The 14,130-nt window shown below is 39.8% G+C and overlaps 1 protein-coding gene across 8 annotated transcripts in view; it reads left to right on the top strand.

Moving 5' to 3' along the window:
* The window catches only part of LOC307039398 (AP-3 complex subunit beta-2-like), a 59,724-nt gene extending 45,818 nt beyond the window's left edge, over window positions 1–13,906 (top strand). For 3 of the 8 annotated variants that reach the window (XM_079681428.1, XM_079681430.1, XM_079681429.1), the window contains 10 exons: window positions 1,196–1,358; window positions 1,509–1,674; window positions 1,811–1,898; window positions 2,992–3,101; window positions 3,932–4,160; window positions 4,647–4,731; window positions 5,037–5,134; window positions 5,903–5,917; window positions 8,672–8,810; window positions 10,169–13,906. In XM_079681428.1, coding sequence (XP_079537554.1) covers window positions 1,196–1,358; window positions 1,509–1,674; window positions 1,811–1,898; window positions 2,992–3,101; window positions 3,932–4,160; window positions 4,647–4,731; window positions 5,037–5,134; window positions 5,903–5,917; window positions 8,672–8,810; window positions 10,169–10,355 — 1,280 coding nt within the window. In that variant the 3' untranslated portion in view covers window positions 10,356–13,906. The remainder of the gene's footprint in view (window positions 1–1,195; window positions 1,359–1,508; window positions 1,675–1,810; window positions 1,899–2,991; window positions 3,102–3,931; window positions 4,161–4,646; window positions 4,732–5,036; window positions 5,135–5,902; window positions 5,918–8,671; window positions 8,811–10,168) is intronic. The other 5 variants (XM_079681431.1, XM_079681434.1, XM_079681433.1 and 2 more) reach the window with 3 other exon arrangements.
* Window positions 13,907–14,130: the final 224 nt, after the last annotated feature.

Raw genomic sequence — 14,130 nt, forward strand, 5'->3', positions numbered from 1 at the left:
CATTTGTATTTAGTGTCTCTACTGTGACATGTCTCCATGCTTTAATGTTCAAAAAGCTCTTTATTGTTCTCATACTGCCTGTGCTGCAGCACCTCTTTTCACCCTCTGTCTCAAACCAGAGCCCAGTCTGCTCTGATTGGTTAGCTGGTCGGCTCTGTTGTGATTGGTCAACTGGTTAGAGATGTCCCGCCCCTAAGCCACACACATACAATGTGTTGGAGTAAACAAAGTCCAATGTAGGCGTTCAGGCAGAGTGTGTGGCAAATACATAAACATATATATTTTTTATTTTTTATTTAACCAGATAAAAGCATTGAGATCAAATCTCATGTCAATGCTGACCTGGCCAAGAAGGCAGCAACGTTACACATAACACAAACATATACAATACAGAGAACACAACTAAGAAAACAAAAGACGAGAAAGCAGTCACTACATTGTGCACATTAGGACAGTAAGAAAGGTACACTACTTATTAGTACTTATAACTCACTGCAGGAAAGAGAAAACCCCAAAAATGTATACAATGTAAAGAAACTGGAAAATGTCCATGATGATATATTTTAATATCTTAAATATCCTTTTATAACCTAAAGATATTCAGTTCAATATCATATATTTTTAAAAGCGGAAATCTTTGAGATTCTGAATTCAGACATTTGCCATTTTCGCAGGACCAAATTCTCAAATCTGTTATCAAATTAGTTTAGGAATATTTCTCCGTTGATTAAAGGTGGGGTAGGTAATTCACTTCAGAAACACTTGTTATATTCCATGGAATGCTCTAAACATCCAGATAGCAATGAATACATGAACTGCTTTGACAATAAATCCATTAAAAAATGTCATCTGTGGAAGCCGTAGCGCTGTAAAAACCACGACCAATCATCTGAGCCGGCCCGGCTAAAATAACTGGATGGCCTACCTGCCTGTCAGCCTTCCATCTGTGCACAAACTTATCTCGTTGGTGTGTGTTGGAGGAGGGGCTCTGTAAGGAAGTCTGAAGGAAGTGGCAGATATTCTTCGGTTGTGTACTTTCAAATTCTAGCGCACTCGAGCTGGTTTCTCCATTCTTACCTACCCTACCTTTAACTAAACAATTAGTTGGCTAATCCTGGGAGCTCTAGCCGTGCTATTACTCTAATCCTCTTATGTTTAAAATATTCAAATTAAAACTACATCGTTCTCCCTGCAGAGTCGGACTCAGCCAGCGGCTCGGAGAGCGGCAGCGGCCTGGAGGAGAGCGGCTCGGGGTCAGAGAGCGAGGAGAGCGAGGAAGGCTCCGAGTCTGAAGAGGAGGTGGACAAGAAGAAGAAGAAAAAGATCGAATTAAAGAAGCCTGTGCAAGTGAGCGAAAGGTAGAACATGCTTCTGTCTTCCTAGTGTTTTATCCTAAACTGAAAAAAGTTCAGATTTGACTCGTTTTAGATCTTTTTATCTAAATGATTTGTCTCATCCCCTTACATAATATCTCCAGGACTCTAACTGACCTTTGCTTTCCTTTCCAGCGAGCAGAGCAGTGAAGAGGAAGTGAGGAAGCACGAGAGGAAGAATAAACAGCGTAAGAGCATCTCAGAGTCTGAATCTGATGATGAGGAGGAGAGCGAGTCTGAAAGCAGCCAATCAGAGTCTGAAGACTCGGAGTCTGAGGCGGAAGTCAAAAAGAAGAAAAAAGTAAAGAAAAAACAACCTAAAATGATAAATACATTCATCATCTTTAAAACACTCGTTGAAGTATGGAAGAAATACTCCTGTATTTAGACTTAGACACGTCACTTGAAAATCTATATTTTCTTTCCTCCTCTCCCAGGCAGCTGAAACCAAACCTCCCCCTAAGCCGGTCAAGAAAGAGTGCAAGAAGGAGAAGAAGGAAATGTCTCTGCTCGACCTCGATGACTGTGAGTACTTTCTCCTCCGGTCAAATGTCTGCTCTCAAAGGGAATGTATAAGTGTTGAATTCAGGGAGGCACAGTCAGTGGACAAGTTGGTTGTAAAGTATGGAAGTGTTTCTCAAACTTACAGGATCAAGTAATGCAAGAAATAAGATTCAAATCATTCAAAGGCTTCTTCATCATAATCACAATAATTGCAGCGTAGTTCTTGGCAATGATCCTGTCGGTTTTTCTGAGGTAAAACAGAATGTAAAAGACTAGGGATGCACGATATTGTTTTTTTTAAACCGATACCGATAACCGATAATAATATAATATATATATATTAAATGTACCTGTAGTTTTTTCCTCGTTTTAGCCCTGGGTTCATCTCTGGCAAACTTCTTGCCTTTTTCAAAAGCCTCGTCGATGGGTAAAAGCCCCGGTGCCTTTGCAGCTGGCTTTGGATTTGCAGCTAGTTTAGCAGCGCAGGCGTCTTCGTACGCTTTTAACACACCATCGTAGCGATGTCGATGTTTCAGGTGACTAATCAGGTTGGAAGTATTATAGCTCGTTGCGTTTTTCCCTCCTCGTGGAACTTCTGCATTGCATTTGTTAATACGAATAGCAAGCAAACTATCTAACTCTGAAACTTTGAAATAGTCCCATACTACCGACAACATGTTTGTTTACTGTCCTGGCTTCACGGCCGCACACCATTTACGTCACAGCCAGGCATGAGTTAGGGAGCGCTGGATTTGTGAAAAACTCCCCTCTTCCTAAACCACTAATACCACAGTACTGGCAAAACGGGAGGAGCCGAGTGAAAAACAAGCGCCCCTCATCCCAATCCACCCACACCGCAGTACTTTTTTCTTTTTTTTTACCCCAAAAATATATTGTATATTATCGGGGCTATTAATACTTTTATCGGGTTTATCGGGATGACGTCATAATTCCTAATATCGGACCGATAATTATTGGCCCGATAATTATTGTGCACCGCTATAAAATACAGATGTGTGTGCTATGTGTATGAAATAAAAAATAGGTGGAATCCATGAGGTGTAAACTTTTGTACATCCTTGTTTATAAGTCATACTCTCCTCTCTTTTCGCAGTTGAACCCACCCCCTCTCCTCAAGCCACGCCCCTGAACAGCTTCCTGTCCAGCAGCCTGGTGAACGACCTGGAGGGACTGTCTCTGTCCGACGCCGTGCTCTCTCCGGCGGTAAGTCCTTCATGCTTCTCTCGTCCTCCCTAGGTACTATATTTAAATTACATTGCATTTGGCCGAAGCTTTTATCCAAAGCAACTTACTTGTAAATGCTTAATAACATTTTGTTGTCTAAATACTTGTGCCCTATTGCAAGGACAATAACGTCTAATTTGATATAATTTTACACAAAAATGGCCTTAAATTGTATTCCTTATCTCTTACTTCCATGTCCCTGTCCCTCTAGTGGTGATATTATGGGAATATGTTTTGAGTATTTAACAATTAGGTTTTATACTTTAGTGCATATCACATTGAAACCATTTCCTCTGTCAGTGGCACACACAAAAATACACATAAATAATATCTTCATATGACTCGTGGCTTTCAAAAAAACACTTGACAGAACGCTCGGACTGTGGTGATTTCATACTGCTTTTTAATTATTTGCGGTCTTCAAGAAACTGTATTCATAGTAGCCATGGTTTATAATCAATTTGTATTTATGAAGGTCTGAGAGCATCAGTCAACCTGTTGTCTCTCCACAATAACAACAAACTGTTTTTACCAAAGTGTGTGGTTTTCTATTTATTTGAAACTGTTTTTTGCTGCCTTAGTCAGGACTTCTTTGTAAAAATAAATCTAAATCCTAATGGGAAATACACCTGGTTAAATAAAGGTTAAAAAAAAGTCAATAACAAATGTATATATTTCTTGACAAATCAATGTACCAATCAGTGAACCTCTGTGAATATTTAAAGAGGATATTTCCTCCACTCATAGTGAAAAATGTCTCTGAAATGCTAACACACATCCACCCTTCCTCCGTCTCCTCCCTTGTTCAGACTATCTCTCCCTGCAGCGCTCTGAAGAGCTACGAGCTGCTGCACCGCATCACGGGGGAGGGTCTGTGCGTGGAGTACTGCTTCAGCCGCCAGCCGTTCCCCCCCGACGGCAACATGGTGTCGGTGCAGATGCAGTTCACCAACAACGCCACGTCGGACACCAAGAACCTGCACATGGAGGACGTGAAGCTGCAGAGCGGGATGAGGGTCAACGAGTTCACTGAGATCGGTGAGTCATGGTCTGGTGGGAACTGCATTTCTTATTTTCATGTCATCTAAAAAGGAAACCAGGATGACCTTTGCTCTTACTACAAAACATAGGAGCAGTTTCAGAAGCTGCCAGAAAATGTTAGGTGGAATAAACAATATGTGAGGATGGCCTTTTTCTTTAGCCTTACAGTAAGTTAAAGGTGGTGCTACGGTAATATCTAGCGATCATTTTTCACCATTTTTGTGTGCAAATCAAATTGGATAATCGTACTAGAAAACAGGCCAGGGAATCACAGAAATGGTGGAAATTCAACCTAAGCCCTTTTTTAAAATGAAAAAAAATGCAGAAGAAAACCCTTCAGTAAAAATTGTCAAGCATGTTGTTGTATCCATGCCGACAGCCAATATTTCCTCTGTCTGTTATTCAGCAATTACTAACTAAAAGATGATGTTGTTTTATTTGTTTGTATGTCAACACTTGTGTTTTTGTTTGCGTTGTGTACAGAGCTGCTGCCGGCAGGTGAGACGGCCTCAGCTGTGATGGGCATCGATTTCTGTGACTCAACACAAGCTGCAAACTTCCAGCTGTGGTGAGACGGGTTCTGTTTCTTAACTTCCCTCGTGATTCTGTGGGTCCTTCATGTTTTCGTAGTACTGGGTGAAAACAGGCACAAAACTGATGCTGTTAATATATGACCCTGTTTTGTAATTGTAAAAACGGTTAGCTTTGCATGAGTCTGGAAGTAAAATACTGTTTTAGACTCAGGATTATTCCAATATGTCCTCCTACCAGTATTTGTGTACTACACTGAGAAATAAAGTAATGCAAGCATTAGTTGTCATTTTAGAAAATATATGTTTAAATGCATTTGTCTTTGTCTCTCTTATTTGTCAGCACCAACCGCAGGAAGTTCTTCGTGTCGATCCAGCCTCCGGTCGGGGAGCTGATGAGACCCGTCTTCCTGACGGAGAACGAGTTTAAAAAGGAGCAAGGTGAGTGATTCAACTTAATAAAGGTATTGTATTAAGGAATATAAAACCTCTGACTTTATGGCCATCACATTAAAACTAGTATTTAAAAGTGGGAAGTTAGCTACTACTGAATATCTGAACTGGGTACAAGTGATGTCTCGTATTTCATTTTTCTTTCTGCTTCTTTATCTTCTTTGATATTTTCAGGCTAAAAGATTAATTAGCACATATAGTGTATGCAGTCCATTTCCCCCACAATTTCATATATTGGTCGTATACGCTCACTACAGAATATGAAACAAGTCCATTGGTGTGGGTTTTGGGACAGATCATACATGTTTTCTGGCCTATTTAAATACACCAGCATTGTTTTTCCGATCCATACAGTACTAATTGTTTATTAGAGCAGCGACAGACGACAGTTAGCAGCATGTATCTGTTTGTGTTCATTTCCCAGACAGAGAGAGAGAGACAGACAGACAGACAGACAGACAGAGAGACAGACAGACAGACAGACAGACAGACAGACAGACAGACAGACAGACACACACACACACACACAGACAGACAGACAGACAGACAGACAGACAGACAGACACACACACAGACAGGATACTACAGTACATTAGCCAATTTTGCACTTTTAAAATGTAATTGCAGTGAGTTAAAGTGTAAGTAATGTGAATATAGTGAGCAGAGTTATGAACGTTTTACAGCTCACAAACCCGTAGTGACTCTTTAAACATGTGTCATGTCCACGGTGTCTCCCTCTTCATACTGTCCCCATAGAGAAGCTTTTACTTGGTAAGTTCATAGATTTGATTTTCCCACCTGCCTCTCAGCTAACCTCACACAGACCCTCACCTCCCCCCCTCCCTCCTGCCTTGGTTATCAGACTCACCTGTGCTAACTGCATCTGATTAAAGGCCGCTCACGCTCTGCTGCACCGGGAATGGAAATGCTCATCTGTTCACTGATCCTGATTCACTTTTAAAGCACCGCGGGAAAAATTATAATAATAATAATAAATTGTATTTGTAAAGCACCTTTCATCGCTAAAAGTAATCCCAAATTGCTACAAGGGGTGTAAAAGATTGAACACCCGGCCGGTTCATGTTTCTGTTAGCTTAGCTTTCAAGCTGCTGATGACCACTGACCATGGTGGGATATTTATGTTATACAGTTTTGTTTGTGATTTTGCAGGTCAGGAGCCAACATTTTGTTGAAAAGTAAACGAAATATTCTTTGTTTGAAATAATGTGTGGCATGTTTGGTTGATAAATGACCGGATGAGTCACTTATGCTGTTTGTACATAGACGTTCAAATGCTTTCGAAACAACAATTAAGACGTTTCAACCAGTTTATTCAAGTCTTTAACTGGATTTCTTCTTGTCTTTTGACCTGCAAATCAGTACAGAAAACTCCCCAAAGGTGAAACTGCATTGGTGCAATATGTCTAACTTTTTACCAACATTCAAACATCATGAACTAATTTGCTTTTTTATTTTTTAAATTAACAAACTCACACTTTCCCCCCTCTACTGTGTTCAGTGCGAGCATCAGTGCATTCCAGTTTAGGTTGCAGTATTGTTTTGTAATCATTGATGTATTGAGTCAAATCACTGTAGTGTTATCCCTGAATTCAGTATCTGTATATAATACTGTATATTAGGGCTGCACGATATTGAAAAAAACTGACTTTTTCCCCCGCGATATATATTGAGGTTTTTTTAACTATATTTAACCGGGTGAAGGATTTTAGTCACGGACGTCTGGATCTTAACTGGTTGACTCATCATACCTTAAGTCATGATCCAACATTTCATGATAATGCATGTTGCTTACCCTCAAATAAGGGGGTTCATCTGTGAATGAAGAAGAGAAGAACCTTTTTGTATCTAAAATAGTTCCAGATGGCAGATGTTGCTTTTCTTTTTGGAAGTAAATCTTCATTCTCGCCGGTATTGTCCTCCTGTGCCTCGCTCATTTTTTATCGGTGTTTTGATGGTCTGCAAACTAGCGGGGCGGGGCCTGCTGTGATCTGATGAAGAATGATTGTGATTGGTGGTTTGCTGTGCATGCAGAGCCTGCATGTCACTCACTCAAGTACCCCTGACATGAGAGACGCGCAAGTTTTCCTTTTGTAGCAAGCAGCAAAAATAATTGTAACATGACGTGTTTGAGTTCATTTACCTACGCGATATCGAGAGTCCTAAAAAAAAATTAAAAAAAAAAATGAAATCGCACGTCCCTGCCATGTGAATATCGCGCATGCGCATATCGCGGTTATCGCCATGACACGATATATCGTTCAGCCCTACTGTATATGTTTGTATCTGAAAGAATAGAATAGATGTTACTTTATATATAAAACAGCACTGTATTGAGTCCCCACACTGATACAAGCAGCCCTTTGTGAAGTATTGCTTTATGACTACCGTAATTTTCGGACTATAAGGCGCACCTGAATATAAGCCGCAGCAGCTAAATTGAATGATGTGTACATATATAAGCCGCACTGGACTATAAGCCGCAGGTGTTTTTAATGTTTAATTACCATATGTAAGGGTTCGTGCACAGAGGGGATTGTCGGGAAAGAGATGGCTGTTTGAGGAAGCTCCCATTTATTAACATTTCAACAAACAAGTTGCATATTTGCATAACGTATTCAAGTGTTACCATTTAGTGCAATAGTAGCTACAGAACATGTACTGTGCTGTGTAAACTGTACTGTATCACATAGCGTTTCAGACACAAACTTTTCAACTTTCAAACTTAAACGGTGCGCTCCCAGCGCACGTACCGCCAGTGATCTACAGCAGTGGTTTTCAACCAGTGCTCTCGTAATGTCTGTCTGTCTTGCTCTCGTTCTGTCTCTCGTACCACTCTCGGTTCCACTTTTACTTTTGCGCGCTACCTGTCTCACGGCTCGTCCACACAGCGGCGTGCATTGACGCTTCACCATTCACTTTGAATGGGGTGACGTCACTTTTCGCCAAACTGCATCGTGGGAAGCGACGCGGAGCGTTGCTGGCGTGGCTCGCTGCAAAAGTTGAGCAATGTTCAACTTTTGACGCCTCGGCAGAAGCGTCAGCAAATCGAATCATATGCCAGTACAAGCTCTAGCCAATCAAACCACTGCTTGTGTGTCAGGGGCGGGAGATTCATGTGATTGGTTGTTGGTCGAGTGTCAGACACGCCGGCAAGCGTCAACGCACGCCGCTGTGTGGACGGGCCGTCACTCTTTTCCGGCCTCCAGCTTTTCCTGCTGGAGGTGGGGGGGCGCGGACTCATAGAGTTAAAGGTGGTGGACTGTAACCTGTAAAATCCATAGATTTAGGAGGTCCCCTAGTGGCCGTTAGCTGTAAAAATCCATAGATTAGCCGCACCGTTATATAAGCCGCAGCGTTGAAAAATGGGAAAAAAGGCGCCGCTTATAGTCCGAAAATTAAGCTAATTACTGCTTTGCATTTTATGCTACCGGGGAATATACAATAAGTAGTAGCAACGACTTTGAATCTCTTTTCCCGGTCTGACTCGTGCTCGCTCCTCTGCAGGTCAGCTGATGGGGATGAACGAGATCTCGGAGAAGCTAACGCTGGACGTGAAGTGCCGGAACGAACACGCCATCGTGCAGAGGGTGATCACCGCCGCCAACCTCAGCAGAGTGCCCTGTGGGTCCGATAAAGAGTGCCGGTGAGAAGATCAGAATAAATATACACTGGGAAACCTTCCAAATGTGCTGTATGACGTATGTGAGATAAAGATGCATCATGCCTTAAAGGTGGGGTAGGTCATTCACTTCAGAAACACTTGTTGTTATATTCCATGGAATGCTCTTAACATCCCGATAGCAATGAATATATTAAATGCTTTGACAATAAATACATAAAAAAAATGTCATCTGTGGAAGCCGTGGCGCTGTAAAAAGCTCGACCAATCATCTGAGCCGGCCCGGCTAAAATAACTGGATGGCCTACCTGCCTTCCAGCCTTCCATCTGTGCACAAACTTATCTCGTGCCCTCATTGGTCATGTGCACGTTTGTGTGTGTTGGAGGAGGGACTCTGTAAGGAAGTCTGAAGGAAGGGGCATATTTTTTTCGGCTGCGTACTTTCAAATTCTAGCGCACTCGAGCTGGTTTCTCCATTCTTACCTACCCCACCTTTTAAAGTTCATCAAAAATATAAGATCTCATGTCTAATATCCTGTTTATATTCACACTTTTAAGCTTCATATTTTTGTAAAAGCTAGTTTGTGTGATGTTTTTTAATCCATTTATTGTTAATGTGTATATATATATATATATATGGTTGAGAAGCTTAAACAGTATTACAAACTGGTACACTGTTTGTGGTTGGAGCAGATTTCGTTTTGAAAGGGTCTGTACCCAAAATGTGTTAAATAATTACATTTAAAAAAAGAGAACCTACTATTCATCTCCCTCTAGTGGTTTAAGACCAGTGTTGAGGAAGTACTCAGCTTTAATCTTAGACCGTAAAAAAGTATTATAAGTAATATTAGTGATGTAAGTAATATAGTATATAAAGTAGACTGAATATATAGGGTATAATACTTAAAGTATTATTAACATAGTGTAGAAATAGTCTTTTAAAAATTAAAGTCATGCCTTTTTCCATTAGAATGGAATTATAATTAAAGTATCATTAATAATTATTAATGCTTGTTATTTTCTTAGTAACAGATTAATTATTTACTCTGTAATACATAAGAAACCTCTGAAGAATACGTAGTGCATTTTGTATGTGTTTTGTATGAGATTTTTTTTAGATAAAAAAATCAAAATCTGAAACGTAACCAGTTAGTACACTCGCCAAAAATAAAAAGTGGAGAAAAAAGTTGAATATTTCCTTTTGAAATTAGAATAATGGGGGAAAAGACACTGAAGCACAAAAAGCTTTCATGCAAATATATTTCTAGCATTGTGAGTAAAGTGTATTATATTATAATTGTTGTAACCCTGCTAATCGACGCTTCTCTCTTTTATTCTGTTGCTTCGTCTTTGTTTCCGATCTTTCGCTGCTCTGACCTCAGTCCTCCTCTTCCTCCTCCTCTTCCTCCCGTCCACAGGTTTGGGGGCCGCACAGTGACCAGCGGCAGCCTGGTGTTAGCCACCGTGTCGTCCCGAGAGGATGGGGCCGCCCAGCTGACGGTCAACTGTGAGAAGATGGTGATCGGCACCATGCTGGTGAAGGACATCCTGCTGGCGCTGACGCAGTGACCTGTGACCTTTCTGACCCCTCAGCCCCCCCCCCCCCCCCCCACATATCGTCAATAACACGTGTAGCATCTCCTCCGTTCTCCTGCCAGGAAGCTTCCAGAATGTTGTTTGTTTTGGTTCAAGAGCCCCTAATTTGACTCCCTATATTCACTGAAGGCCACAGCAGTGCGTGATGTTTAAGACAATCAGACATGACTCAATATGAAATCCCTCTTTTTTCTTTTTAATCTCTTTAAATGTGGAAAATATACTTGATTTGCAAAATATTTTCATTACTTAAGAAGCCAAATGGATTCATAGGACTCCAATTCTGATTCTGTACAAACAAAAATGTCTTCTTCTAATCTTTTAAACCCTAAATCTACTTACAGTGAAAAGTAGATGAATGTTTAACCATTACAAAACACAAGGTCCACTTACTGAATCTTTTCCAAGCTTTCAAACATCTCGTGGCCTTTTTTTTTTGCAGATGGAGCTACTTTCTTGTCACGGACTCAATGAACACAAGGCACGTTTATTTACAATTCTAAGCGCTTAACATAAAACGTTAGATTGCATATAAAATAAACAATTCAAAGGTCAATTCAAAAATCCACATTGAAGGTAAATACATAAGTAATTTAGGTAAAACAAAGAGGATACAAATAAGCTAAATTAGTAGAAACGATGCGTGATGCAGAATGTCCCAAATTTAATTTATTAGCTTTCGAGCCTTGAAGTAAGTAGTAAAAAACAAACGTAAGAATCTGAGTATATAATACGTTTATTATGAGGTTACGTGCCGCTTTACATGAGCACGTTGCCCATAAACTACATGTCCCACAATGCATCTCATGCACACTGAAGAGACTTGCAATTATTTGCCCTGGACTTCTGCTTTCAGACGTAGTTAATTATGAAGTTATTACCCTATCCGATAATAATCCAATGCAGAGGAAATATTGTAAAATAATACATTATTTATATATATTTATCTATGTATATTTATATAGTCGTAAAGCTAATTACCACCGGCCCTTTGAGTGCAACCATAATTCTAATGTGGCCCGCGATGAAATTGAGTATGACACCCCCTGGGTCAGAGCATTGACTGCAGGAAGAAGTCAGTCATTCCAGACCCTGAGAAAGATAGAGGAGGACCTTCACATCCAATAATAACCTCCTAAATATAAAACATCTGTATTAATGTGACCTTATTACACAATGAGGTCATGTGACAACAGCTCCATCTGCAGAGGAAGGCCTTTCGATGGGATTGAATACTTTAAAACCACAAAGTAAGTGAACCTTTGCTTAGAGAATTATTTTGTGAAAACCAAACAAAAGTTGTCTTCCTCTAAATATATTCTTAGAAAAATAAATGTAAAAATGATCCAGTTTCACCCATAACATTCAGTTTATTTTCTTTAAAATAACGTGGATGCCCAATTTTAGATTGTTAAATTGTTAGCAGACTATTTTAAGATGTAGATAATATAAGTAAACAATTATAATGTAGGTATAACTTCCCCCTAAAACACGTCAACACAATCTCTACCCAGTTATTTGGAGTCATTACTTGAATGTAGCATGAAGGCTCGAGTGGGACACGACTACCTATAACTGAAACATTCCTCTTCGGCACCATACACTTATTTTTTATTTATCGTTAATCAATAACTCGGCGGATCCTGGGATTAAAGACGGATCTTCATCTCAAATTCTGCAATTTTAAGATTACGCCTCGCTGTCATAATGCTCATGTTCATCAAGAGGGGCATTTATAAAAACTGGAGATGTATAAATGTTATCGTATGTATTGCAACATGTAATACAGTACTGCTATAAGTTGTGTGTGTGTGTGTGTGTGTGTGTGTGTGTGTGTGTGTGTGTGTGTGTGTGTGTGTGTGTGTGTGTGTGTGTGTGTGTGTGTGTGTGTGTGTGTGTGTGTGTGTGTGTGTGTGTGTGTGTGTGTGTGTGTGTGTGTGTGTGTGTGTGTGTGTGTGTGTGTGTGTGTGTGTGTGTGTGTGTGTGTGTGTGTGTGTGTGTGTGTGTGTGTGTGTGTGTGTGTGTATTGACACTGAATATTGACCTGGCAAACAATAAACTAGCTGTTAAAGAAATGACTCAACATGACACTTGACTTGAAATTATCATGAAGCACGTTATAATGATCAGAACCGAACAATAAGTACGAAATGACTGCTAAAAGTTTAACAGATTGAAAATTATATTTACATCCAAGGAGCTGTAAACAGATATTTCTTTGGTGCATTTTTTGCTTAAAATGCTGCTAATCGGTTTTCTGTTGATCATATAACCGTTTTTTTTTTCTCGATCAAATTCCAAATTAAAACGTAGCCATCGAAGCCATTTTTTAATAAAAAATAAAAATGTTAGGAAACTTAATTACCTTCTCATTGCACGTTCTGTCAGACAGCAAGTTTAAATTATATTTAAGTCAGACAACTCACGTGTTTCTTAATATGTTTATTAGAAGCACCGTATAGTTTGAGTTTGGCGTCTAGGCTCGGGCCTCATTACTCCACAGGTTTACAAAGAACATTGAGTGATGATTAGATAACTACCCCCCGAGCCTACAGGTGGAAGCTGGGGTGGTGGTGGGGCCGGCAAGCAGCAGCAACATGAAACACAGCAGCAGGAACATGAACGCAGCAATAGCAAGTGATCACAGCAGCAGCAGCAGCAGCATAGCGAGGAAGAGGCAGGAAGACCTGGCAGCTTCAATAGAGCGGCATGTTTAGGAGAATGTGTTTGGTTGGTTGTAAGAGGGACGAGGTGCGTCACGTGGTAATGTATGATTGGTGCTCGAGTTGACTGCCTGAACTAGCTCGCAGGCTGTAATCTCCCATTCTGAAACCCCTACGTTTAACATATCTTCAATTTTCTTTTTACTTTGACCAGAATCAGCCTTCAATTTAACTCAGTGTAAATGTGACCAGCATTGGCTTTAGTCAAATAAATTAGAATACATACAGATTATAATTAAAGTAGTGCTTCATGATAATGTCAAAAATGTTCAATTGATGTCATTTGGAGACTGTTTTCATGTTTTTTTATATATATAATTTAATTTATGATCATGTTGCTTCTTTTCTGTTTTGGACCCTCTTGTATCCAGCGGCTGCACGTTTCTTATCTTTAAACACAATAACTGTTCTTATTTATTTATTTATTGTTGACTTTGTGTTGGAAGATGTTTGACCAAAGGAGTACATTACAGTCACTTCCTGATATTAGAAAAGTGATATTTTTGGCCTTTTTTTGCACCCGTTGCATTGTTGACCATTAAAGCACCACACAGTCATGATGAAGAATGTAAAGAGTAAGAAATTTTACTTGTAATGTAAGAAACCCACTGACTAACTAAAGACTGCCCTCACCAAACAGATGGATCAAATCATTGAATTCATGACCTGGAATTAGTTCTCTCTGCATCGGCTTTCAAATATCCAAAGTATGTTTTATTCATGCTCTGTGTGTGGTTGTGAAATGTGGTCCTGAAGTATTACAAGTTTATTTATTATACAAATAAAAAATACTAATACATCCTTGTGCGTCTTCTCAAATAATCTCTTCATAGTCCATTTGTTTTTGGTCAGAATTATTGAAATTTTTCTGAATGCTATCTCGACAATATCAAAAACACGCAAGTGGACACTTTTGTTTTTTGGTGTTAAATATGTACATTAATTGAAGTGCTGAATTTAAAGGAGACCTATCATGCTATATTTGAAAAATATATTGTAGGGCCATACCTATATAAGGTATATGT

Source organism: Notothenia rossii, assembly GCF_949606895.1.
Source record: "Notothenia rossii genome assembly, chromosome: 5".
NCBI lineage: Eukaryota > Metazoa > Chordata > Actinopteri > Perciformes > Nototheniidae > Notothenia > Notothenia rossii.